The 27,448-nt window shown below is 42.4% G+C and overlaps 1 protein-coding gene across 3 annotated transcripts in view; it reads left to right on the top strand.

Moving 5' to 3' along the window:
* The window catches only part of AREL1 (apoptosis resistant E3 ubiquitin protein ligase 1), a 42,785-nt gene extending 16,670 nt beyond the window's left edge, over positions 1 to 26,115 (top strand). The window contains exons 2-20 of one of the 3 annotated variants that reach the window (XM_077909997.1): positions 75 to 388; positions 5,125 to 5,185; positions 6,480 to 6,676; positions 7,919 to 8,156; positions 11,804 to 11,973; positions 12,214 to 12,394; positions 12,601 to 12,848; positions 14,563 to 14,640; positions 15,589 to 15,730; positions 15,861 to 15,982; positions 16,948 to 17,023; positions 17,777 to 17,886; positions 18,557 to 18,736; positions 18,910 to 19,035; positions 20,169 to 20,298; positions 20,386 to 20,444; positions 22,739 to 22,828; positions 23,227 to 23,402; positions 23,508 to 26,115. In XM_077909997.1, coding sequence (XP_077766123.1) covers positions 5,170 to 5,185; positions 6,480 to 6,676; positions 7,919 to 8,156; positions 11,804 to 11,973; positions 12,214 to 12,394; positions 12,601 to 12,848; positions 14,563 to 14,640; positions 15,589 to 15,730; positions 15,861 to 15,982; positions 16,948 to 17,023; positions 17,777 to 17,886; positions 18,557 to 18,736; positions 18,910 to 19,035; positions 20,169 to 20,298; positions 20,386 to 20,444; positions 22,739 to 22,828; positions 23,227 to 23,402; positions 23,508 to 23,610 — 2,442 coding nt within the window. In that variant the 5' untranslated portion in view covers positions 75 to 388; positions 5,125 to 5,169 and the 3' untranslated portion in view covers positions 23,611 to 26,115. Of the gene's footprint in view, positions 1 to 74; positions 389 to 5,124; positions 5,186 to 6,479; positions 6,707 to 7,918; positions 8,157 to 11,803; positions 11,974 to 12,213; positions 12,395 to 12,600; positions 12,849 to 14,562; positions 14,641 to 15,588; positions 15,731 to 15,860; positions 15,983 to 16,947; positions 17,024 to 17,776; positions 17,887 to 18,556; positions 18,737 to 18,909; positions 19,036 to 20,168; positions 20,299 to 20,385; positions 20,445 to 22,738; positions 22,829 to 23,226; positions 23,403 to 23,507 lie in introns of all 3 variants that reach the window. The other 2 variants (XM_077909996.1, XM_077909995.1) reach the window with 2 other exon arrangements.
* Positions 26,116 to 27,448: the final 1,333 nt, after the last annotated feature.

Here is a 27,448-nt window from a genome sequence, read left to right as displayed (position 1 = left end):
CTTTGTTGTTTTCTGGGGATTCTCTTTCAGAAATAAAAACTTCTTCCACTGACACTTTTTTCTCTGTTGAGTAGGATCCTGAGACAAGAGGACAGATGCATCCTTTGGCAGTCGAATGCACCCTGCACTAGAGAGAAGTCCAGGATAATAGTGTTGGGGCTCAATTTCTCCATCCTGGAATTCATCCAGTCCATTCCAGAAATATTGACCCTCTGCTTCCGTGACACAGCCTCAGTGAATGTCCAATGGACAGACACTTTCCGTTGACCTTGCAGCAATTCTCTTTCCTGTGGAGGTTGGAGGACGAGGTGAATGGTGCCAAAAGTTGCCTGCTTTGGTGAATAGAAGTACCCCCCTTCGTTCCCAGAACATGGGCCCTCGTTTCAAGGTAAGACCATAGACTAGTTAAGACTCACTTATTATTGGGATACAGAACATGGACTCAGTAACCAGCATCTAAACCTTTTCAGCAAGGAATCACTGCTGAAGTGCGTAGTTGCAGTTAGAATACTTCCTCTGCCCCCCACCCAGAGCACCTTTGAGAATGAAGAAATCAATTCTCTGTTTCTAGGAAGTGATTTTTTCATCACTCATCTCCAGTGCCAGGGTTAAAATATATTTGGCATTATAATCACAAATCTTTAGGCTCCTAAAAAAAGCAAAGAATTTTAAAATAGGTATGTTAGTCAATTTTCTGACATTCCCTTGAGGCAGGTACTTTCAAGTGTTCCCTCTCCCCCACCTTTTGTAGGCAATGTGAGCCAAAGGACTGTAGTATTAAGCAACTGGCCCAGGATCTTTTAGTAAGCAAGTGATATTTCTGCATTAGATAATTGGTACTGCATTCCATTTTCCTTTGTCATGTTTTATTTTTATTTCAAAAGATTTTTAAAAGGGGCCATAAGCATTTATTTTTCTAATTTTAATCTCCTGGTGGGATTCCTCACAGTAAGATTAAGTAATGTTTTTCATACTTTCTTTTACCTGTTTTTTTTTTTTTTAATCTTTCTCCTCTTCCCAAACACCTCACTATTGCCATGACTCCATTTTTTGTCATGATTTAGTGTTGTTAGGCTTAGAACATTGGGTTTCAGAGTTAGGCACAGACTTGAGTCTCAGCTCTGTCACTTAACCAGCTGGAAGATGTTCAGGTTAACTTTCCAAATTCAGCTTGTGTGTGTGTGTGTGTTTCTTAATCTGTAAAATGAGAATAATAGTGTTTATTTTACCAAGTTGTCATGGGGACAACTACTTAGGCTAACACATATAAACAGTGTAGTGTTTGGCCTATCATAAGTGGCTCAATCAGGGTGGGGAGTATTACTTTACTATTACTACTGTTATTCTGCTAACTTAGAGTATCACAGTTTGCTGAGTTTTATGAGAGCAAGATACTAAAGAGATGAACTTGAAAACAATTCAGGTAGCTGAATGGCAAGAATTAGTATGGCAGAGGCTTTACATACTGTTTCTTCGAGCTTGAATTAGTCTTGGAAAGAGTTCCAAACTAATTTTATGAAGCAGAAGTGTGAGCAGCAGAAAATGGAGGGTACTATAGAAGCTGTTAGGAAAAATAAAAGCTCAAGATAAGGGAGATAGAATCATAAAGCCAGATACCATGCCATGCATAAGAACCTATGGAGTAGTTGTGGGTATTTGGTACATACTTGTAGAACTGAAGCAAACTGGTAACTTGTGGTCTGAAGAGTTTATAATCCGTGGTTCAAGTGAATATACTGCCACTTAGAGAAGTCTTTAAAAACTGTATCAGAAAGGAGGTCCCATCAAGAAAAATCCCTGATCCTTAAGGCATTCTGGACAAAGGAAAGAACAAACGTTTGACCCTATCCGATAATTCAGATACCTTATTCATATTTATTGCAGCTACTATAGGCAGTTCTGTTGGATGCCATGGAGAATTTTAAAGATGAGTCTTTGCCTCATGTTATTTACCACTCTGAAATGGAAAATAAAACAAACACGGGGCTAAAATGAAAGAGAATACCAGTGCCATAAGATAAATAATAGAGTAATGTGCGAATTCAGAGGAGGAATGGAATTTCTAAGTTGAGGCTCAGGGAAGATTTCAGGGAGGGGAGACAGGGTTTTCCCTAGACGTTAGGGTTAGGAGATTTCATAGAGACATGAGAGGGGAGTGGTAAGTGGAAGCAGAGGAAGTGACTTTTGCAAAGCATGGAGAATAGGATGTTTCAGAGCTTGGATGTCCAGGTGGAAAGGATGCGAGTCAGGTAGATCACAGGATGGCAACAAGGTATTGCAGGAGAAGGAGCCAAGGGGAATACTGTGGGTGGGGAAGAGAATGGAGACCGAGCAGAGAGAGCCTTAACCAGGGTCAGGAAGAGGACAGAAAGTGCTTACAGAATGGAAGTGAAATCTCGAATAAAAGTGATTTAAGTGATAAAGATAGGAAGGTTCGTGACAGTCTTCAAGAGGAACAAGACAGGAGGAAGACGTAGAAGGAAGGCAAGTTCAAAATGAGACCAGTTGAAAGATGGGTAGGTACTGTCAGGGAGGTTGTTGAGAGCTACTGTAGAGAAGTGGAATACTTCATAAAGGTCAGTCAAGGGGTAATGAATCGACAGAGCTAATTCCCTCGCCACAAGGAGGTTTCCAGGAGAAGAGAGGAGGGTCGTTTGAGAAAAAGTGGTGACAGGTATGCACAGTTTTAAATAATAAAGGGAATTGGAGTGCAAATGTAGAATTGACCTACTGGAAAAAATCTCAGTGTTCTGGATCAGTGGTAACAATTTGGCTGAGAAATAAGTGAATGAGGAAAAAATGGACAAGGACGCAGCAAGGTCAAGCTCATTACTGCTAGCTTCATGAGGACTGAGGCTGTTTGCTGTACTGTTTGATTTTAGAGTCCTGATGGCTATGGGGAGTTATATTGAAGTTGTGCAACACTAAAGGATATGGTGCCATGGAAATGACTAAACCTCAACTCTTTCTATGAGCAATGAGAATTCTGAATCCTGGACAGGTCACGCAATTGCAGCCTTGGAACTGGTCTGCAGGCCTGTGACTCACTGCTCATCCACTGCCTCTCCCAGGAAATGTTATAGTTGTCAAGAGATAGCACATGGCAATTTTCTTGGCCCTCATGATACTTGCCATACAATTGGCATTGCTCTTGTTCTTGTAAGTCCTCTAACGTCAACCACATACACTTTATTTTCTGCTGAGTGTTATAACTTTGCTAAGGACCATATTTTCATATCCAGGATCAGATTGGATGGCATCCAACTGAGGGAGGACTTCAGACAGTTCAACTGCCAGTTTGGTTTCTTTTTTTTTTTTTTTTTTTAATTTTTATTTATTTATGATAGTCACAGAGAGAGAGAGAGAGAGAGAGACAGAGACACAGGGAGAAGCAGGCTCCATGCACCGGGAGCCCAACGTGGGATTCGATCCCGGGTCTCCAGGATCACGCCCTGGGCCAAAGGCAGGCGCCAAACCGCTGCGCCACCCAGGGATCCCCGCCAGTTTGGTTTCTACAAAGTCAGCGATATCATCTGCATCCTGTGAGGTGCAGACAGATGCTTTTTTGAGAGATGAAAACAGCTTTCAGCATACGGTCCCAGGAGATGAGATACTTGTTTGGGAAAGAGGCTCAATAGTTGTGATCCCAACTTTTGGGTCTATATATTGTCTCTTTATGATAGACCCTCCTGGGAGCAGCCTAATCTCTGTATACGGACTGTGTTATGTTCCCTGTGTGGATCTCTTTTCTAGTAGGACTTTAGATGCCAGTCTAAATAAAGATTTCTATGAGGGATCCCTGGGTGGCGCAGCGGTTTGGCGCCTGCCTTTGGCCCAGGGCGCGATCCTGGAGACCTGGGATCGAATCCCACATCGGGCTCCCGGTGCATGGAGCCTGCTTCTCCCTCTGCCTGTGTCTCTGCCTCTCTCTCTCTCTCTCTCTCTGTGACTATCATAAATAAATAAAAATTAAAAAAAAAAAAGATTTCTATGAAATGTGGTATGGTTGCTTGCCAAATTACCTACTGTCTGTGGATTCCATTGGGAATATTGTTACTGTCGGAGGAACTGATGGCCATTTTCATTCTTCCTCTTAAAGTTTTCCAGTACAGTTAGATATAAATGCATATCCTATTTAAAAAAACAGAACAAGACTTGTTTTGGTCCCTCCCAGACCTGAGCCTAGATAGCCTTTCAGCTGTCTTGTCTCTGAGTAATATTCTATCGCTGATAAAAGGCACTGGGTTGAGTTAATGTTGATAACCTTAATATACATTGACTTGAAAAGAATGACTCCACTGCATTGTAGAGGGGAGAGCTCTTATAGACTATACTAAGGTCAAACTCAGTGATAAGATACCAATGTCAATGTACATTGCATTTTTCCTTGGTAATACCTTAAGTTCAAGTAACGGCAATTAAAGTCTTATTCTGGAAAAAGTTTAATAACAGTGAAAGTTTCCCCTCAAACTCTGGCCCGTTTGAATTGTTCTGACCTTGACAGGCATCACTTAGGATAAATACAGTCTCCTCCTTTTGTTCCTGTCCTTGGCCCTTCTGCTAAGCTCATCTTCCATAAGACCTGTTGTCTAATTGGTAACGGCAAAAATGACCTCTTCCATGCCCACTGCTTATTATTGGGACGACCTTGTGGTTTACTTTAATTACATAGTGCCAACATGATGATAATAATACTTTTAAAAATCCCCATTTGATATAACTATTTCTACTCAGATGAATTACTTCCAGAAGGCAAATAGAAGGGGAAAGTGATTCCATTATCCTCTTTGCTTGTGTTAATTAGCACTACTTTGCATGGGGGAGGGAAACTGTCTTGGGGCCCTGGATCTAAGAAGATAAAAGCCATCTTACTGCATTTTGTAATGAGCACTAAAGCAAGCAAGTGGCTGTTGGTGGTATTCCTAGGGTGGTCGTAGATTGGAAGACTTTAGGAGTGATGCAGTCACTGTTTTGCTGACATTTGTTATAGGGCACCTGTCAGGCTAGAGAGGACAAGGATAGTAAGGCTTGAGTCACTCAATTCAAGTCATATGTTCTTTGTCTCTCTCTGAGATGGCTGTAAGGGAGAGTTGGAGAAAGAACTAAACAAGTTTTCTTTTGCAGCTGCAGCTGTGATCCTCGGCTGTCCGTCGGCATTGAAGGGACCTGATGTTTTACGTTATTGGTATGTTACGGCAAAAGCTCTCTTTATTAGCTTTTTGTTAGGGTTGCTGCATCCTTTTTGCTTCCCAGTCTATCCTTTTCCCCTTGAAAATAGACTTAGAAGTATTTCTACCCATGCCAGAATGTACCTTCACAGAGCTGGCAGTGGAATTCATTCATTTGGGAAATATTTATGGAGTAATTCTGGTCTGTGCCAGACACTGTTTCCTGCCGAGCAAAGTCGAATAAGGTAAAAATCTGCCTTCAAGAAGTTTGTAACACGAAGGAGAAGAAAAGCTATAACACGTGAGAGTTTGAGGGAGCCCAGGAGCGGGAACTCCTCACGCAGGTGAGGATTGGGGAGGGCTTTTGCCAAGTGGACAAGAGAGGGGAAGACTTTCAAATGGAGGGAATAGAATTGACGTTCTTTTCCCTGACTCTGTGAGGGCCTAGCATGTGCAGGAAGTTGGGGGTTGCACATTCAATAGGCCAATGGTATAGAACTAGGGTTGGCAGACCTTTTCCATAAAGGGCCAAAGAGTAAATATTTCGGGTTCCCAGACATACAGGCTATGTCACAACTACTGAATTCTGCTGGCTTAAGGCAAAGCAGCGCTAGACAATATGTAAATGAATAGGTGGGGCAGTATTCTAATAAAACTTTATTTATAAAAACAGGCAGTGGTTGGGATTTGGCCTGTTTGTCTGACTCCTGGTATAGAAGTTCCTTTTTTCGAGGCACCTGGGTGGTACAGTCAGTTAAGTATCTGACTCTTGGTTTCAGCTTAGATCATGATCTCAGGGTTGTGGGATCAAGCCCCGAGTCGAGGTCCATGTTCAGTGCAGTCTGCCTGAGATTCTTTCTCTCTCTCTCTCTATCACTCTGCCTCTCCCCCTACTGTCACGTGCTCTCTAAATAAATAAATAAATAAGTAAATAAAATCTTAGAAGTTCTTCTCTTCACCTACACAGGTAGTGACCCAGTACAGTGTTTTTTATTTTTAAAGATTTTATTTATTTATTTCACACAAGGAGTGAGAGAGCACAAGCAGGGGGAGTGAGAGAGAGGGAGAAGCAGACTCCCTGCTGAGCAGAGAGCCAGATGTGGGGCTCAATCCCAGGACCCCGGGATCATGACATGAGCTGGAAGCAGACGCTTAACTGACTAAGCCACACAGGCGCCCTAGTACAGTGTTTCTTCAGAAGTCTTGTTCTCTCATCCTGACTTAATTTTTGAAAGATCACTGGCCTTTTCTACAATGAGAGGCTATAATGTGTAACTGGCAGGTGGTATGTGTGTTCTCTCGTTTACATAGGTGGGATCACAGTGTCTGTGGTTGCATTCTTCTTCACAATTAAGTTCCTCTTTGAGCTTGCCGCACGGGTTGTCAGCTTCCTCCAGAATGAGGACCGTGAGCGCAGAGGGGACCGGACGATTTATGACTACGTGCGGGGAAATTACCTGGATCCCCGGTCTTGCAAAGTCTCCTGGGATTGGAAGGACCCCTATGAGGTGGGCCACAGCATGGCCTTCCGAGTGCATGTAAGGGAATGTTTCTGTCTCCATACCCATTGGGTTTTCTTTCTTTCTTTCTTTCTTTCTTTTTTTTTTTTAAGATTTTTATTAATTTATTCATGAGAGACATGGGACGGGGGGATGGGTGGAGGGTTTGGCAGAGACACAGGCAGAGGGAGAAGCAGGCTCCATGTAGGGAGCCTGATGTGGGACTCGATTCCGGGTCTCCAGGATCAGGCCTTGGGCTGAAGGTGGCACTAAACTGCTGAGCCACCCAAGCTGCCCCCCATTGGGTTTTCAGAATCACTTGCTTTCCAGAGCCCTGTTCAGTCTGTTGGTAGTGCTGGCCTGAAATGTTAAAAACGTGTTTCCTTGTTTTTCAGCCATTCCCAAGGACCTGTTAATATGGCAATTCCCAGGCAATTGTTAATATCTGGAAGGGTCACAAATTTCTCTATTATTTTGGTTTAGTGGGTGTTTAACTCTGAAGGTGTATAAAGTTTAATGTTGCTTTTTCCAAATGAAAAGAATATTACCAAAAAGGATAGCTGTGATAGATTGGGGGTTGGCAAACTATGGCCTTAGGGGCCAAATCAGGCCCACCTCTTGTGTCTGTAAATACACTTTTATTAGAACACAGACACACCCATTCATCTTCCTGTGTTGCCTGTGGCTGCTTTTACACTTGAGTAGTTAACCACAGTTGAATTGAGTAGCTGTGTATAACCCACAAAGCCAAAATATCTACTTTGGCCCTTTACAGAACAGTTTGTTCCCAACCCCCATGACTTCACTGCAGCATTCTACTAGGCTGATGGCCTGAACTACCCCACCCCACCCCACCCCACACCCTCTGCCAGCCCTGCCTGGTGCATTAGCTTGCACAGCGCCAAGTGGTGCCTACTAACTTACCTTCACATTTGGGGTTAACAGTGATAATATAATAATAAGGACTGGGTATACAGAGGAGGCAGCATTTGCGGCTCAGAAATGTCAAGTCAGAATGGATTCAGCAGTACATTTTATCCCCGTCTTGTGAACAAATTAAGAACTTGTTCATGATTTAATGTTTTCTCTGAGCTGTGCTGTTTCTCTCCGTGTCTGTGAGCAGGAGTGGAGGAACCAGTGGGTACCGGGATCTGCCAGCCGCCTCCTCCCTCCCCACACTCCCTTGAGTTAGGTGGGAAATGGTTTTCTCCTCCTGTTCCCTAATATGGGCCCCTCATCTCCTCACCGCAGTTGTTCTACAAGAACGGGCAGCCTTTCCCAGCACATAGGCCTGTGGGACTGAGAATTCACATCTCCCACGTTGAGCTGGCCGTGGAGATTCCAGTGACCCAGGAGGTCCTCCAGGAGCCCCGTTCCAATGTGGTCAAAGTGGCCTTCACCGTGCGCAGGGCAGGCCGTTACGAAATCTCAGTGAAGCTTGGTGGATTAAATGTGGCCTACAGTCCCTACTATAAGATTTTTCAGCCTGGTATGTTCCTTCTTTTTTGCCTCCCTTTCCCTATCCCTATCTTCCTTTATTTTTCTGCCTCGCTTTGTAACAATACACCTTTATTAAGATTTAATGCCCACACCACATAATTCACCCAGTTAAAATACACAGTTTCACGGCTTTAAAAACTCAGAGTTGCACAGCCAGCACCACAGTCAGTTTTAGAGCATTTTCGTCACCCCAAAAAGAAATCCTGTACCCGTTCACAATCACTCCGCATTTCCCCCAGACCTCCCCATCCCTAAGTAACCCTTTATCCATTCTGTAGATTGGCCTACTCCAGACATTTTATATAAGTGTAATCATAAAATATATGACCTTTCGTGACTACCTCTTTGACTTAGCATAGTGCTTTTAAGTTTTATTCATGCTATAGCATGAATCAGGACTTCATTTCTTTTTACTGCTAAATGACATTCTATTGTGTGGCTATACCACCTTTTATTTATCCATTTGTCAACTGATGGACATTTGGGGCTGTTTTTGCTTTTGGCTGCTGTGAATTCTTGTGTCCAAGTTTTTGTGTGGATGTACGGTTTTATTTCTCTATGAGTAGAATTGTTGGGTCATCGGCCTAGTGATTTCTTAAGGGGTAAGGGTGCCAGGATAGATGAAAGGCAAATTCTTCTGATTTTTGAAATCTTTTCAAGTAAAAGCCCCTTACCCTAATTCCACCCTTGCCACCCATATGTGTGTTACTTCTCATGGCAGAGTGTCTGCCCGAGCTGCTGGTATCTAAGAATTGAGAACTCAGTCTCTACTTTTTTCCCCACTCATCTCCTTTATGCCAGATGATATATTATCTCCTTTATGCCAGATAATAGGTGCTCACTGACTTTGAAGCCTAAAAGTACAATCTCTGACTTCTAATTCTGCAGCAAATCTGTTCAGTGTATAAAGATCCTATCTGCTCTGTGTGCCCTGCCGTGGCTTCCTTTTAAGGGTGTCATTAAGTACTGGCCAGGTTGGTATCCACAGAAATGAGAGGACTTTGGGAACCTTTTGGAGTCAAATCATAAGAAGAGGGGTCTTAAGATTCATGTATCTTTGCTTGACTGGTCCTCAGTTTTCTTTTCTTACAGAGGAAGGCTGTGGACAGGATGGTTCCCAAGCCATCTCCTTCTCCATATACCCCTCCTCCTTTACTTCAGTGACTCACTCACAGACTCATTTCCACAGGAGTTATCATCACCCCACCTCCTTGCCACCAGTGGATAACAGGTCATATCCTTACAATATGTATCAGCCTCCTTTTTTTGTAAAGATTTTATTTTTTTATTAGAAAAAGAGCACAAGCAGGGGGAGCAGCAGAGCGGGAGGGAGAAGCAGGTTCCCCACTGAGCAGGGGAAGACTCGATCCCAGGACCCCGAGATTATATACTGAGCCACCCAGGCACCCAGCCCTTTTATGTTTAAATTAAAATTAAACTCTTCATTTTGAGATAATTATAGATTCTCCTGCAGTTGTAAGAAATAATACAGAGTGATCTGGTGTACCATTGACCCAATTTTCCCCAGTGGTAGTAGGACTTACAAAACTAAAGTACAATATCACAGCCAGGTAATTGACAGTGATACAGTCAGGGTCAACACATTTCCATCACCACAGGGATCCTTATGTTGCCTTTTTGTAGCCACATCCATTTTTCCTCCCACCTGTTTCTTAACCCCTGGCAGCCCACTAATCCCTTCTCCATTTCTGTAATTTTGTAGTTTCAAGAATGTTACATAATTGGAATTATATTTTACTCAGCATAATTCCCTAAAGATTTATCCAAGTTGTTGAGTGTATCAGTAGTTGGTTTCTTTTTATTTCTGAGTGTCATTCATTCCACAGTGTGAATGTCCCATAGTTTAACCATTCACCAGATGAAGGACATTTGGATTGTTTTCAGTTTGGGGCTGTTATGAATAAACCTGTGAGAATTCATGAACAGGTTTTTGTGTAAACATGAGTTGTCATTACTTTGTTATAAATGTCCAGGAATGTAATTACTGGGTTGTATGGTAGTTACACACTTAGTATTTTTAAGAAACTGACAAACTTTTCTGGAGTGCCTGTGGCATTTTACATTCCTACCAGCAATGCATGAATGATCCAGTTTCTTCACATTCTTGCCAGCATTTGATATTGTCTCTGTTTTTTATTTTAGCCATTCTGTTAAGGGTGGGTAGTTTTAATCTGCATTTCCCTAATGGTTAATGATGCTGAACATCTTTTCCTGTGCTTATTTGCCATTTGTATATGCTCTTTGGTGAAATGTCTTCTGCCCATTTCCTAATTGGATTTTTTTTAAATATTGAGAATTCTTCATATATTCTACATACTTGTCCTCCGTTACATATGTAGTTTGCAATATGTTCTATCAATCTTTAGCTTTTCTTTTTATCCACTTTGCATAGTCTTTCACAAAGCAAAAGTTTTTAATTCTGATGAAGTCAGTTTTTTAATTTTTTCTTTTAAGGATTCACGCTTTAGGTATCTGAGAACTCTGACTAGTGTAGATCCCAAAGATTTCCTCCTGTGCTTTTTTCCCTAGAAGTTTTACATTTTATATATAAGGCCATGATCCATTTTGTTTGTTTTAAACTAGGCAAAGACCAAGTTGCCAAAAATATTTTTCTTTTCTGTTTTTAGTTTAAATTCAATTTGCCAACATAGAGTATAACATCCAGCGTGCTCATCTCATGTGCCATGATCCATTTTTAGTTAATTTTTGTATACTGTGTCAAGATTTTTATTTTTTTATTTATTTGCTTATCGGTGTCTAGTTGTTCCAGCACAGTTTCTTGAAAAGACATTGCCCTTTCCCCTATTACATTGCCTTTTTTTGTACCTTTGTTAAAGATTGGTTAGTCATATTTGTAGGAGTCTATTTCTAGGTTGTCTGTTCTGTTCCATTGATCTGTGGGTCTGTCCCTCCATCAGTACTACAGAATCCAGATTACTGTAGCTAGTATGGTAAATCCTGAAATTGGGTAAACTGACTCTTCTCGCTTTACTCTTTTTCAGGATTGTTTTCTGCTACTCTAGATCCTTTCTCTTTCCATACAAATTTTAGAACAGTATTTTCTGTAGCTACAAAGACTCTTCCTGAGATTTTGATAAGAATGGCATTAAACCTGTGTATTACTTGGGGAGGATTGACACCTCTACTGTGTTGAATCTGCTAGTTCGTAAACATGGTAACCTTTGACTTCACACTGGCCTCTTCATTTCTTTCATGTGCATTTTGTAGTTTTCAACATAGAAGTCTTGTGCGTGTGTCCTTAGATTTACAGCTAAGTGTTTCAGGGCTTTTTGTTTGATGGTTGTTTAGCACTTATTTCTGAGGCCTGCCTCACTTGTAGGTTCCCAGTGGTACTGTAGGCACTACGTAACTCTCAGTTCTGTTTCCTGTGAGTTTTCTCATTTTGTTTAGTGCAGCAATGGTTAGAAATTTGTGAAAATGAGCTCCCTGGTTCATTTGAATTAATCTTTTTCTTTTTTTTCCTCATCCTCTTAGTGGTGGCGCTTATCCCTAGGAATAGAGTGGGACCCAGCTCTCTGGGACTCACTGATTGAAGAGATCTTCATGCTCTGAAAAGCCCCCCCCCTAAGGATGAGATTCCATTGTCTATTCCAGGAATGGTGGTTCCTTCCAAGACCAAAATAGTGTGCCATTTTTCTACTCTTGTGTTGACCTGTGGACAGCCACACACCCTTCAGATAGTGCCCCGAGATGAGTATGACAACCCTACCAACAATTCCGCTTCTTTGAGAGACGAGCACAATTACAGTTTGTCCATCCATGAGGTGAGCGGTTTCCTTTCCTCCTCCTTTTTCTGTCATTCTCATCCTCTCTGATCCACTTCCTTGCATCGCCACCCTGACTTCTGTGCTGTCTGCCCGTCCTTGTCTGGCCGTGCCCACCTCATTAGTAATTATGAGACTTGGACCAGCTTGTCCATAAGAAAATTCTATGTAAAGAGTAAATTGCCCTGCAGTAGAGAAAATCATAAATGTTCAGTGATGCTCTCTGTCTTCCTCCTATAGCTCGGCCCTCAAGAAGAAGAGAGCAGCAGTGTCTCATTCGAGAAGTCAGTGACATCCAACAGGCAGACCTGCCAGGTGTTCTTGCGACTCACCCTGCATTCTCGCGGCTGCTTCCATGCCTGCATTTCATACCAAAATCAGCCAATCAATAATGGTGAATTTGACATTATTGTCCTAAGTGGTGAGTTGAAAGAAAAGCTGTGATTTAGTTCCATTCCTAGGCCACTTATTCCTTGTGTGTCTGCACCCTTCTGACCAGCCTCACAAACATTTGCTATTTGAGCCAGAACTGGCTTTTAGAGTCCTACAGACTGAAGGTCTAGTGATAGGTCATTTCTCTTGTCCCCTGTCTCTGACTCTAAAACCTTATTCCTTGTTATACTTCAGAGAACGAGAAGAATATCGTTGAACGCAACGTGTCCACCTCAGGAGTGAGCATTTACTTTGAGGCTTATCTTTATAATGCCACCAACTGTACCAGCACACCTTGGCACCTCCCACCCATGCACATGAGCTCCTCCCAGCGCCGGCCTTCCACAGCCCTGGAGGAGGAAGATGAAGACTCACCCTCTGAGTGCCAGACCCCTGAGAAGGTGAAGAAACCCAAGAAGGTGTATTGCTACGTGTCACCAAAGGTTGGACCGCCCATTCTCTCTCTCTCTCTCTCTTTTTTTTTTTCAAATTTTATTTATTTATTAGAGTGAGAGAGAGGGTGTGAGCAGGGGGAGACACACAGGGAGAGGGAGGAGTAGGCTCCCCACTGAACAGGGAGACTGATGTGGGGCTTAATTCCAGGACCCTGGGAGCATGACCTGAGCCTTTGGCTAGAGGCTTACTGACTGAGCCACCCAGATGCCCTTGGCTCTCCCATTCTTATCTCAAAATCCCGCTGCCTGAATCTGCATATAATTGGCCATAGGTAGTAAAAGCTCAGAGTATTAGTGTGAGGGTCAGGGCAAGATCATTGACTTGTAGGCTTTCTGGAATACTGAGAGAGGCTACTTAAGATTGAGCATCAGAAGATGGTTCCCTCTTTTTTGTTGCACCTGTTTGGATTGGATTAAAAGAAAATTCTGTGTAGCAATTCCTTGTACCTTGTGCTTCAGAGCACCAGAGGCATTCTGCCCTTTGATTGCCCCTGGGAAGATTTTTCAAGGCATGGCTCTTAGAGTTTTAAAGAAAGCTACTTTTGACCGTTAAAAAATTTTCACTGGTAAAAAAATTACTGTTGGTTCCTTATGCTCTTTTGAAAGAGTTTGATCTTTCATCCTGTGCTTCATGAAACCACAATAAATGCATGTCAGTATCAGGCAAAAAGGATTGGAATAGAGAAATTTTGGCAGAGGCAAGGAGGTGAACTTCCCAAGGCCCCTGGGCTAAGAGGCACTTTGTTTTAGGAATTTTCTTTTTAATATTTGTATTTTGCTTATTCATTCAGATCACAGGAAAATAAGCTCTTCAAACATCCCATCACATCCCTTTAATCTCGTAACCAAAGCAGTTGTAATTTTGTTCTACTTCAGACTTTGCTATGTGTGGTTTATCATTTAAAAATCTAGCCCTTCTGCCTACTTTGGACTAGGGGAATGGGAATGAGGGCCAAGGTGAGGTAGAGATGAAACAAGATTGACTATGAATTGATAACTGTTAAAGCTGGTGTTGGGTCATTATATCGTTTTCTCTTCTTTAGCATGTGTTTGAAAATTTCTTCATGAAGAGTTTTTTAAAAATCAAGGAAAAGTATGATTTATACATTTATGTAACAGTGTTTTTAGATTTAAAGTTATTGCTTTGCCTTTTCTTTTTTTAATATAATGGTATAAAGAGACCCTTCTGTATGCTTACCTATTTTTATGAACTTTTTTCTTTGAAACCATCCCACCACCTTTGCCCTCCCATCCCCCACCTGCCCTCCTGTGGCAGATCCTTGGTACCATCCTAATAGAGATAGAGCAGTGGGTGTAGGTCATTGGTATCCTGTATCCTTTGAGGAAGTTTGAGCAGCACCCAGCTGAGCAGGAGGAGATTTTGATTGCTTCTAGGTGAAATGTTTGCTCATAAAGTGCAAACCTGATCTCAGGCATTTAAAAATGGTAGTAAGACTTGAGTGTCAAGATTATCAAATGCCTCTCTGCAAAATTGCATTGTCAGAGTAATATCTTTAAGCTAATTTAAGATAAAATAGATATTATCGATTTGATGTTAGCAATACAGAATTATCCTCTTCATCCCTAGAGGGAAAAGGTAATGAGAAATGGAGGTTAGGAACTCTGTTTTTTTCAGTACAGTACCCACATAGACCCTTTTTATTTTATCATTCACTTCCTTTTCTGTGTGTTGGTCCTCTAGCAATTCTCAGTGAAGGAATTTTACCTGAAAATCATTCCCTGGCGCCTTTATACCTTCCGAGTGTGCCCAGGAACAAAAGTAAGTTGAACCTTCCATCTGGTTTATGCTAAGCAGACTCCAACCCTGGGATGTTTCTACCTTTTCTTTTTTCCTCAAAGGGCCGTCGGTGTTTCTGGAAGTTCTTACTGTGACAGGGTTCATTGCCAAATACGGACAGAAAGGGTCATTTTCCCCCCACAGCATGGCATAGAGAATATAGAATTTCTAGAAGGACACATACCTACAGAAACAGGAATTAGTAGCAAGTCAGAATTTTTCCACAGTTATCTTTTGCCCCCGAGACTAAGTAAATGGAGAGAGTCTTGGCAGTTCTGGCTCCAGCTTGGTTTCCCAGTGTGCTGAAGCTTGCTCTTTTAGAATTAGCATTCTCTCTCTCTCTTTTTTTTTTTTTTTTTTAAGATGTTATTTATTTATTCATGAGAGACACAGAGAGGGGCAGAGACACAGACAGAAGGAGAAGCAGGCTCCATGCATGGAGCCCAACGTGGGACTCGATCCCGGGTCTCCAGGATCACGCTCTGAGCCAAAGGCAGACACTTAACTGCTGAGCCACCTAGGCGTCCCAGCATTCTCATATATTAAAAACATTTCTTCTAACTTTTCTGAGCTTTTGGAATCTCAGGGTGAGTCGCTTTCCTCCAGCCAGTCCGTCCAACCTCGTCAGGTAGTCATACGCTTGATATATCTTTACTGCCTTCACCCTTCCTATATTTTATGTTAGGAGATCTGTAATGTTGCCTGTGATCGTCGCTAAAGCCAGTCTCGGTGACTCAAATAATTTAAAATACAATTGGATTGTAGAGTACTGAAATGAAAAACAGGCGATATACTCCTAGGAGATAGTCTCTTAGAGAGAACAGGCTTAACTTGTTTATTGGTTGATACTGAAGGTTAGGGATATGGAAAGTTTTTGCTGGATTTGAGGGTTTTAAAGGTTAATGCCTTTTTTTTTTTTTTCTTTGTTAGTTTTCATACCTTGGCCCTGACCCTGTTCATAAGCTCCTCACCCTGGTGGTAGATGATGGCATTCAGCCGCCTGTGGAGCTCAGCTGTAAGGAGAGGAACATTCTAGCAGCCACTTTCATCCGCTCCCTCCATAAGAATATAGGTAAGATTGAACAGGGATTCTGACAGGGAAAGCAGCGACCCTACCCACCTGGGTGTCTGAAGGTGCAGAGTGGACTACACAGATGTCTTGGAATGAGGCTGTCATCATGATGGATCTTGTTGCTCCTTAGGAGGCTCTGAGACCTTTCAGGACAAGGTGAACTTTTTCCAGCGAGAGCTTCGGCAGGTACATATGAAAAGACCACATTCCAAAGTCACCCTGAAAGTCAGCAGACACACCTTGTTGGAATCGGTGCGTAAAGGTTAATTTCTGTCATCACTTGTCAGGGTTTTGGAACTAGAAACCCCTTTGGTGTTTGGTTATGTCCTGCAGGCCATCTTTTTTATGAAACCCAAATTTCTCTTCTCTCTAAACATATCTATTAAAGACTGCTCTTCTCTGTGTTTAATTATACTAAGTTTGGGGTAAATTTGTTCAAGACCTATTATTGAAGGGAGAGACTAGTGGACACCGTGGCTTTACAATCTTTACTGAACTAGTTCCTGAACCATCTCATAGAACTTCTGTGTAGGGAAGGTAGAAGTAGTTGGTACAGAAGAACATTGTTGTTCTTGAATTCCTGAAAGAGAAGAGCTCTTGTTGGGTTAAGAGGAAATGATTTTTGTTGTCACTCTGGTCTGAGGGAAAAGGAACACCTGATGTGTGTCTGTCTCCACTGCGCAGACACTGGCATAGTTGTTGCATTCCTCAAGAATGAGAAGGTTTGGTCCCTGTCCAGAAAGTGTTTGTGATGTTTGGCTCTGGTAGGTGTGACTGGAAACCCCTTTTCTCAGCCACATTCTCTGTGTCTGAACATAGCCTTGTGGGTAAAGAGTTCCAGTGGACACTGTACTTGACTAAAAACCAGGACTCCTTGGTTCTCTTGCTGACAGCTTACTAATTTGAGTCCTTTTATTTCTTTATGCAAGAGTTTTCTCATTAATAAAATGAGCATTAAAAAAAAAAAAGCTTCAACTGCTCAACAAAGCAATGGTACAAAGATGAATTAGATTGTTTTTTAAAATCTTAAATTTCTTCTGGAGATATGTGCACTTTAAATATGAAATGAGATGGTTAAAGTTTATTTATGAGGACTGCATCTCCTCCAAGTACTAATTGTTAAAGGGACAGAGGCAATATTCTTGTGTTTTTCCTTTTAACACCCAAGAGTTGCCAGCCAGTCTCCTGACAGTTTCCTTCCCTTCACTGCTTTTCAGTCTCTGAAAGCCACTCGGAATTTCTCAATCTCAGATTGGAGCAAGAACTTTGAAGTGGTTTTCCAAGATGAAGAAGGTCAGTTTTTAAAGTTCATGTTCATTTTCTTTAACAATCTTCCCCACTCCTCCCCCCGCCCCATTACTTGCTCTCTGCAAATAAAAAAAAATATCCCCCTACTCCCACCTCTGCCCCTGTGCCAGTTTATTTTTCTAAAGGAAAAAGAAGTCATGAGTCAAAACAGAAAAGGTGGTATTGACAGGCAGGTGGCTTGGTGGAGCTTGTAGAGCACAGACAAAGGGACTGGGAGGGCAGGTTCTAAGAGTGGACCAGAAGGGAAAGTGACCTTTATAGAACAAAAGAAATGTCCATTTCGTGGGACATCTGAGCTCCTGTTTCCATACTAAGGGGCATTAACTTAGTGAATAGAATATCTTGAATCCTTTAATTCTACAGAATTAAAAAAAAAAAAAAGCGCCACAGTTTAGGTGGGTTGGAATGGGGAAACACTAATGTAGTGGAATGGAAGGAAGGTGGAACGTGTTGAACGATGAATAGACAGACACAAGCAATAAAAGGTGGTAAGCTAGAGTTGCTTTTTAAAAAATATTTATTTATTTAGAGAGCGCAAGAGCGTGCACGTGTGCCAGCAGGGGGAGGGGCAGAGAGAGAGGGAGAAAATCCCAAGCAGACTCCCTGCTGAGTGCAGAGCCCATCTCAGGGCTCAATCTCATGACCCTGAGATCATGACCTGAGCCAAAATCGAGTCAACTGCTTAACCCACTGAGCCACCTAAGCGCCCCCACTTTTTATTTTTATTATACTTTTCAGCTCTAGACTGGGGAGGACCTCGCCGAGAATGGTTTGAGCTAATCTGCAAAGCACTGTTTGATACCACCAATCAGCTGTTCACTCGATTCAGTGACAACAACCAAGCATTAGTGAGTTTGTGACTTCTCCATGAGTGGGTGGAAAAATGCCAATTGTGTTATAGTGGATAGTGTAAGAAGGGTTTGAGATCATGAAAGTGTCCTAGGAATTTGACAACCTGTGTCTTGTTCTTAACTTTGATATTTACAATATGAACCCAAATTAGATTGCCTCCCTCTTTTTTGCCTTTATTATTTCATCTGTAAAGTGAGAAAATGCAGACAGATGAGTATTTGACTAAAAAGTAGTATAGTACAATGACTATTCTAATTATTGTTATAAATGATTAAGCCATTTTCTCAAAACGTACCTAAGGCATTGAATTCTGTACTAGATCTTTGAATAGGCAGAGGTATCAGGAGTAGAGAAGTAGACTTTGTTTGAAAGAAGTTCTGGTTTAGGGGAAAGGCAGCACATCATCCACTGGTTGACTTCCATACTCAGCCAGGGACCACAAACTTAATGGAAGATTCTTCCACTTACTGTAAGTCCATCTTTGCCCTCTATCATCCAGTCACTCTAAATTATTCATGGTAGCTACCAAACAACTAATACCATTTAGATGACTTTTTGATTCTAACACTGAAATTCTTGTTCCCTTGGGATGGAGTTGGTGGGGAGGGTCTTTCCAGAACTAAGCTTGAAGAAAAATGACCCAGAGCCTTTTAATCTCTTTGACAGGTACATCCCAACCCTAATCGCCCTGCTCATCTACGCTTAAAAATGTATGAGTTTGCAGGGCGGCTGGTGGGCAAGTGTCTCTATGAGTCCTCTCTAGGAGGAGCCTATAAGCAATTGGTCCGGGCTCGCTTCACCCGCTCTTTCTTGGCTCAAATCATAGGACTACGTATGCATTACAAGGTAAAGTCTTAGGTATACATTTTTTAACTAAGGCCCCTAGCCATTAATTCTGGAATCCCTCTGCTCTGAACTTATTGTTCTTAAGGTTGAAGGGGTAAGTGGTTCCAAACAGTTACAGATTTCATTTCTGGGTAAGATTAGTCATGTTCTGTTCTGTCTTTCTGTCTTCCCAGTACTTTGAAACAGATGACCCAGAATTCTACAAATCTAAAGTTTGCTTCATCCTCAATAATGACATGAGTGAGATGGAGCTGGTCTTTGCAGAAGAGAAATATAACAAATCAGGTCAACTGGATAAGGTGAGAAAGAGAACCAAAGCCTCTGGGTCCCATGGTTTCCAGCCTCCTCTAGAGTAGGGCTACCTCCTAGAGCTTTCAGCAGTGGTGGAAATGTTCTCTATCAGTGCTGTCTTTGAACACCCAAAATGTGCCAAGTTATTCACCAAGTACCTGAATTTTCCACTTTATTTTATTCTCATTAAATGTAAATAGGCTCGTGGGACTAGTGGCAACCATATCAGGACCTTGCATCCCACAGCTTGATGATCTTGGTCCATATGATGGAGCAAAAGACACATGTACTCATATATCCCACCCATTCCTACTTTCCAGTAGAAAAAGAACTGAGTAATAATCAAGTGTCACTGCACAAGCAGCTTTGGGAGGGACAGTAATGTCTTTCTCAATTTCCAGAGTCGTGATGTATGTAACTCCTATTTTAACACTGTGCCTGTATATTTTTCAGCTTCCTTACTAGAAAATTCGTGGCCAAAACATTTCTTTTTTTAATTTAATTTAACTAAAAAAAATTTTTTTAATTAGAATTGTTTTTTGGCCAAAAACATTTCTGATGCAAATTTGGTTGTTTATGTTAAGTAGTATTAGATAATAATTATGACAGTAAAGTTGCAGTAATATACAGTTGAAAGTAAAATAGCAAGGACTAAAAAATTATGATTACTGAATCTGTTGTACTGATAATCACATGGCCTCTGTGAACACATTGGGAAGATTAAGGAATATTTGTTCCCATTCTAGAATTTCTGAAATCTAAAAACACTTCTTCATTACTTGTCTGGCCTTACTCATTTTCAAATAAGTAGGCTCAGGGGTTTAAGAGAAGTCACTAGGGCCTTAATTTTGGATCATAGAGACGTTAGCATATTGCTAACAAGGATCCATGATATCTTCCAATTATATCACCATATCAGAGAAGACTCACTCTGATACCCTAGTCGCCAGTGGGATAGGCAACAGTGGTAGGATTGCTGGAGCTTCGTAACTATATAAAACTAGATGTGTTGAGAGGTTGAACATGCAGCAGAAACTCATGGCTAGCTGTGTTTACAAGACGTAAACACAGGACTGGGTAGGTGTCATCTGATAACTCCCATCCACAGCCTCCCCCATCTGTCTTTTGCCTCTTCTTTCAGGTTGTAGAACTCATGACAGGTGGAGCTCAAACCCCAGTCACCAATGCAAATAAAATTTTCTATTTAAATCTATTGGCCCAATATCGGCTGGCCAGTCAAGTGAAAGAGGAGGTGGAACACTTCCTAAAAGGTAAGAACCTGTCTACTCTTGGCCTTGAGATAAAAACCTCTGTATCCACGGTGTGGATGTGGCTTTAACTTGGCTACTTTGTTTCAGGCCTGAACGAGTTGGTCCCTGAGAACCTCTTGGCTATTTTTGATGAAAACGAGCTTGAGGTAAGTGCTTATAATTATAGACCCCCACTCTTGAGTCTGTGAATGTGCTCATAGGAACCAGGTTGTTACATCTTCTGTTGTGAGATGTGGTGGGAAAGTCCTTTATGGAAGAATTGGTTTCGCTTTTGTCACTCTTCCATGCATTGACCCTTTCTCTTGCTTTCAAAACATTAGAATATGAAAATTAGAAACCAAATAACTAATTCTTTTTGAAGAGTAATAATTAATAGTTGTTTATTCAAGTATTATTGATACTGGTTGAATAGTAAAGAACATTAGTATTGTGTACAGACCTTGTAAATCCTATGACATTTAAAGATTTAAGGGAATAGTAGAATTTATTTATTCAGGGGCTATTTATTAAGTATTTCCTGTAAGACATGGATGTTTGAAGCAGTTGGGGAGCTAGCAATGAATAGGACAGAGTCTCTGCCCTCATGGAACTACATTTCAGGGAAGGAGGCAAACCAAAAGATGTGACATATTTCAAAGTTTTGGGCTACAACACTATACAGTTAATATCTTCTTTTTTTTTTTTTTTTTTTTTTAATTTATTTATGATAGTCACAGAGAGAGAGAGAGAGAGGCAGAGACACAGGCAGAGGGAGAAGCAGGCTCCATGCACCGGGAGCCTGATGTGGGATTCGATCCCGGGTCTCCAGGATCGCGCCCTGGGCCAAAGGCAGGCGCCAAACCGCTGCGCCACCCAGGGATCCCAGTTAATATCTTCTTATCACAGATCCTGTAACAACCAAAAAATGGACAAAAAATGGTGAATACCATTCTATAATTATCAAAAATTGAAGTTGTGGGCAAAAAATAAAATAAGTTGGTCATTTATCTGTTGCTCACAAATGAAACATACAAGGCAATTTCCCACAGCCTTTATGAAGAGTGTGTTTTTGCAAACTCTTTCCTGTAAGGAAGAGATTCTTCTTCAAAAATGAGAAAAAAATAATTTCACATGGTCTTGTGCAATGTTTATTCATATTAACTGAATTGGCCTCGAGAACAAGAATCAAAGTTGTATGTGATTTTCATCACATTTATACTTTGAGACATGAAATTCAAACAAAATGAATGCTCCATCTCAGAGCCTACAGTTTCCTAAAGACCTCTCATCTAGTGCTGTTATTTTTTTGGGCTGAGGAATAGGTACTGGTGCATTTTTTATCAGAAAGCATAACATTTGTAACAGTTTGTAAAAGTGAGTAGGAAGGGGAGGACACAGTCTCTTAGGGTCATTCCATGCCCCATTCTTACTCATTAGCTTAAGCAGGTTCTTTTTGAAGGAGCTAAAGCTCCTCAGGCTTAATGTGGACTTTTCTTGTCTCTTGATGAGGACATACCATTCTTTATAGCTATTGAAGGAGTACTCGCAGTCTACTAAGTCACATGCAGGATCCAAACCAAATTAGGACACCAGCAAAATGTTCAGGCCTCTGATAATAATTAATGTTCTCATTTTTTGGTATACTTTTTGATTTATCTGATCAAGTAGAGGCAGGGCTGAAGGGAAGGTGGTAAAAGTTCAGTCCACAAAAGAAGGATGGATCCTGAGAAACAGGAAAGGCCATCTGACAAATTTAAAAATGGAGCTGGGGGTTTTCATCAGCGGAAGGGGCCTGCCTTCCTGGTATTCCCAGGCTGCGTTCAGGGCAGAATCAGGAAATACTTGGTTTTCTTTTTTCCTTTTTTTTTTTGTCTTTTGTTTCAGTTCAAAATAATCTACAACAGTAATTCTTTTTTTTTCTTTTTTTTTTAAATACTTATTTTAGAGAAAGAGCACATGTGCATGAGCAGAGGGAGAGGCAGAGGGAGAGAAGCAGACTTCCCACTGAGCATGGAGCCTGACACGGTGCTCAGTCTCATGACCCTGAGGTCATGACCTGAACTGAAATCAAGAGTCAGACACTAAACACACTGAGCCACCCAGGTGCCCCCACTACACTGCAGTAGTTCTCAGTTAGGGATACATGTCGGTAACAGGAGACTTTTTCAAAATACACAAGTTCCCAACACATTCCTGGAGATTTTGATTGAATAGGTCTAGGGTGAGGCCATGGGCATCTATTTTTTTTAAAAGCTGTGTGATTTTTTACCACACTGGTTAGAAACTGTTGGCCTATTATAATTTTCCTAAAGCAGAGTTCTGGCATTATGATCTTACCTCATGGTCTTTTTCTTGGTCCTTCCTTTATTCCATATTCTGCATGTTAACACAGGCAATTTTGACCTTATATTGAGTGTGTGTCCTCCAACTGTCCTAGTAACACCTGAACTATCTTCTCCAGCTGCTGATGTGTGGGACTGGGGACATCAGTGTGTCTGACTTCAAAGCCCACGCAGTGGTTGTTGGCGGCTCCTGGCATTTCAGAGAAAAGGTAAGTGGGCCACACTTCTTTTCATTGGATCTGTGCCGTGTTGCAAGGAAAACCTTTCAGAAGAGAAATGCTGAGGAGTCAGAGAGGCAGATAGGTCAACTGGGGGGAAAATGGTATGCAAGGGAAAGACAGGTGGTTGTCTAAGCCAAAGGGACCCCTGGTCCCTAAGGGCTGTGGAGCCAGTTGCCATGGGAATGGTACATTGGCAAGGCAAAGAAATAGCACCAGCCAACCAGAGACTGCCCTGCTGATGATTTGATCGTATAAATTCCTGAAGAAGTTATTGACTCTCCCCATTGCTACCCATGTTTCCCACTGCAGGGTATCCTCTTCTTTTCCCATGGTCAAGTCCTAGGCTGTACCCTGAGTGTGACCCCCCCTTGTGCTCTCCCTGCCAGGTCATGAGGTGGTTCTGGACTGTGGTTTCCAGCCTGACCCAGGAGGAGTTGGCTCGGCTACTCCAGTTCACAACAGGCTCCTCTCAGCTACCACCCGGAGGTTTTGCCGCCCTCTGCCCCTCATTCCAGATTATTGCTGCTCCTACCCACAGCACTCTCCCGACTGCACACACATGGTAGGTACCAGACTGTTTAGGGCACACTCTGACTGGGGAAGGTCCCCCAGCCCTGGCCAGTGTTTCTGGTGGTTGAGTGAATCACTTCTCTCCTTGCCCTTCCAGTTTTAACCAGCTGTGCCTCCCCACATATGACTCGTATGAAGAGGTGCACCGGATGCTGCAGCTGGCCATCAGTGAGGGCTGCGAGGGCTTTGGCATGCTCTGACCACTCTCCTGCCGCCCACCTGGCCCCCGTGCTTCCTGGAACACCTGGGTGCACATAACACCGTGACAACCACCGACCCTAACACACACATAACATCAGCCAGAAGCTGCTGCATGCGCCCCAGTGTCTGAAGTATTGGGTCACCTATGAGCTGGGTCGTTCCCTCGCTGCCTCTGGCACATCTCCCCCACAGGCCACTTTGGCATGGTATGGAATCTGTACTGCTCATTCATGAGGAGAGGACCACGGTGCTTCACTTCACCTGGTTTTCAGAAGATCTCAGGAGCAGGAGCTGCTTCAATAGCTAAGGGAGATTGCAAAGGGGCCCGGCTTTCTTAGAAGGCTGGGGTGGCCTTGCTCAGCTTCCTATGCTGATGCCCTTGAGAGGTCCCCTCTGCAGCCCTTGCTACTTGCCCTACAGGCACATGAGTCCTTCCTGTATGCGGGGCAATCGCCTCTTCTCACCAGGAGTCAGGAGGAGCACAGATAGGAAGTGGCCTACATGAGCAATCTTCAGTTTTGTCCTCCTGCACCATAGCAGGCTCAGGCCATGGTGCCAGACTACCTCTAATGGAGACTGATGGCACAAAAGGACCTTTTCTTGTGGTGTCAAAACTGGAAAAGGAGCGTTTTCCCTGAAGGCATTTCTGGAAATGATCATTAATCCATAAAAACTCTAAGCTTTTTTCTTGAATTTGAGCCAGTGAGAAAAACAGACCCAAGAATGTGAAAGATAACTGGACTATAGCTTCCAGTGCTGAAAATGATTTTCCTCTAGGGCAAGGAGCATGTGTAGGCATCTGGCTGGCTTGAAGACTACTGATGTTTGTTCCTGGGTTTGTTCTGTACGCTCAGGTGTGGCTGGTCCTGGCCACTTAACTCCCAACTTATGCAGTCTGCTGAGAGGTAGGGATTCTTCAGCTTTCTACAAAAGAAAATTTAATAGCAGAGGATTTGGACAGTAAGTATAGCATGCTAACAATCCCTGATTCTTTGCTTGCTATTCTCTGGCAGCAGCACTGTGGCAAGGGAAAAGGGACCAATGGTTGAAGTGCTTAATCACAGGTCCACGGGGTCAGGGCCCTGAGAATGTATGTAGAGAAGCTGTGTCAGACAATAATACCCACCTGTCCATGACTTCCTTTACTCTGTAAGTTGCCAGCAAAGAGTCCCTGTGAAGGGAAGACAATTAGTAGGTTCACTATTGTATGGAGATTGAAGAGAACCTGCATCTGTCTTTTGGAAAATCCCACCATCCTTTTTCATTACAATTTGACTGCAGACATTTTCAAGACTCGGAATCTCATCAACTTTCCACATTTCTGTTTTTCAAGAAGGCTTTGCTGCGAGCTACCATTCTCAACGGGGCATTCAACTCTGAGAATATTACAAGCCATCTTTACTGCCAAAACCAGCAAGTCCACAGAGTCCAGAGATGAGGCAGCACTTGTGGCAATGCCTCGGCCTCCTGGAAGCATGTCTGAGCCCTCCCGTTCCCAGGGACCATGAGGAACAAGCCCTCCTGAGCTGCTCGAGTTGCTGCCTGACCTCACCCCTTTGCAGTTGTCATTTGTCCTTCTTGGCATGGGTGCTGACCTCACTCATTCTTGGGGGCCAGGATCCAGCATCAGGGCCTCAACACCTGAGCCAGGGTCCTCCATGCCACATGGTCACTGCTCTCCTCAGGGACCAGGACAAGGTGCTGCTGCTTGCCCCCGTGTTTTTCCATGGGACATCTACAGGCAAGTTTCGTCATCACCCTGGGAAACATGACAATGCCCCTCGGGCCTAGAGAGGGGTTTCCAGCTAGGGGCATGTGGGCTGGTTCTACTTTCTTTGGCAGTTGTTCCTCTTCTGGATTCTGCATTCTCCTCTCCAGCGGCCCTCCAGAGACTGATGCTGGAGCTCGATTTGATTTTCTTGGCTAGATCTGTTCTTTTCAGCTCTAGTCGGAGCACTTTTCAGAGCATCCTGGGTACCACTGCAGCCCAGCTGTGGCAGCCTGCAGCCCCGTGGTTGGTCCTTAGCCCCAGGGTCTCTATTTAACAAAACCCTTTGGTACTGTTGTGGTTTTCTATTCCTCCACTGCACTCTGTCTCCTAAGTCTGTTCCAAAGTATCTTTGCTCTGTTTGGCCTTTTCTTTTACCTTTTTTTTCTAATCCTGCTTTGGTACTTGCCAGTATGAGGAAAAGGTACAACTCCTCAGAGAGAAGAAAGAATATCTGTTACTTCTCCGGCAGTTGTTAATTTCACGTTTCTTACTTCAGCCAGTTTAATTTTATTTATGCTCCTGTGGCCCAGGTACTTGGGGCCAGCCAAACTTTAGCCTGGCCTTTTAGTGTCTTTGAAGGAGACCAAGCACCAAGTGAACACTAAGGAGAGCATCAGCGTGTTTTCTAGAGACCAAGCCCTGCTGCAAATCCATCAGGCCAGGCAAAGGGGCCAGACAGTTGCAGTGATAGTGTAAATATTTTGTATAGTAAATAAATAAATATTGAAAAGGACTAAGGAGCAAGTGACTTCTGTAAGTGGCGATTCAGAGCTCAGACTGGAGGTGGAGGAGGAAAAGAAAGATTTAGAAATGTTTTCACATTTCCCCAGGAATTTCTTCAAGAACCATGAGCTCAGAGTAGAAGGTACCTACAGAGCCCTGGCCTGTCCCAAGTCCTGCAGTTTCACCCTCCACTGAATGCTGTTCATGCCAGGCAGGCCCATGGTGCAGGACAAATGCTTATGCTCAGCTCATGAAGAAGAAACCAGTTTGTAAAAGCTGAGGATATCTGTTCTCATCTGTCTTTTAAATGTTCATTTGTTGTTTTACTATATAGGAAACTCAGTATAGAAAATTTAGAAATAAGAGCCCAAGAGAAATAATTCGCTTGCCATCCAGAGGTAACCACTATTAACTGATGTATATTGCCTTCTAGTTTGCGTACGATCACATTTATTTCTATACCTCCTCCTCCCAAGGGTACTGGGCATGGCAAACAAAAACACAGCTTCTCAAAAGTGTGGGTGGTGGCAGGTGGTACCAATTCTTTTCCAACCAGAGGTAAGTTTGGCAGAGAGAGAAAACTGGATTTCTGATTTGGGGCCTACAAGGAAAAGTATCAGGGTTTTGTTAGAAAAGTAATTATGGTGTCCTTACACCTTGGTTCCCAATCTGGAAAATCAAAAAAATACCTTGGAATTGTTTTTACTCTTTTTGCCCCATCTCCCAGACCTAGTGAATTGGAATCTTAGTTTGAACACCACTCTTTTAGAGTATATTTGCTCTACTTCCACCTCCTCAAGCTCCTCAGTGATAGGAGATGTCCTTAAAGAAACAAAATTCCCTCTGACTTCATATTTTTAGGTTAACAATCCTACATCTTTTACACTTGCTGCTCTTATGGCTTTGAGTGGATCCCTGTGAGCATTTGTCATTAATTGCAGTTTATCATAAAATTATTCTTAAGATTCAAGATGGTGGTAGGATTGTTCTTGAATTAACACCAACATAGATACTAACATCAGCTTCTCATGAGTTGTTACCTCTGAACCACTGCAGATAGAGCTCTCAGACCTCTGCCCAGCCAACCTTCTCATAGGAGCACAGTAGAGATTCTCTAGTGAACCAGAGGCTCCTTGCCTCTACTTGGGCTTCATATAGACCCTCAAGCATAATAGAACAGCTCTAAGTGTTCTGTAATACTTTTATTTAAAAATAAATTCCCTTTTTTCTTTGATTTTGAGATGCAATAGATTAAAAAAAAAGGTCAACAAGCACGTACAATTTAATAAATAATTATAAAGGAAACACACGTGTAACTACCATCCAAGTCAAGAAATAAAACA

This window comes from Canis aureus, chromosome 9 (genome assembly GCF_053574225.1).
Source record: "Canis aureus isolate CA01 chromosome 9, VMU_Caureus_v.1.0, whole genome shotgun sequence".
Lineage (NCBI taxonomy): Eukaryota > Metazoa > Chordata > Mammalia > Carnivora > Canidae > Canis > Canis aureus.
Note: the sequence above shows the minus strand (reverse complement) of the source record. Positions and strands in the feature narration are given on the sequence as shown.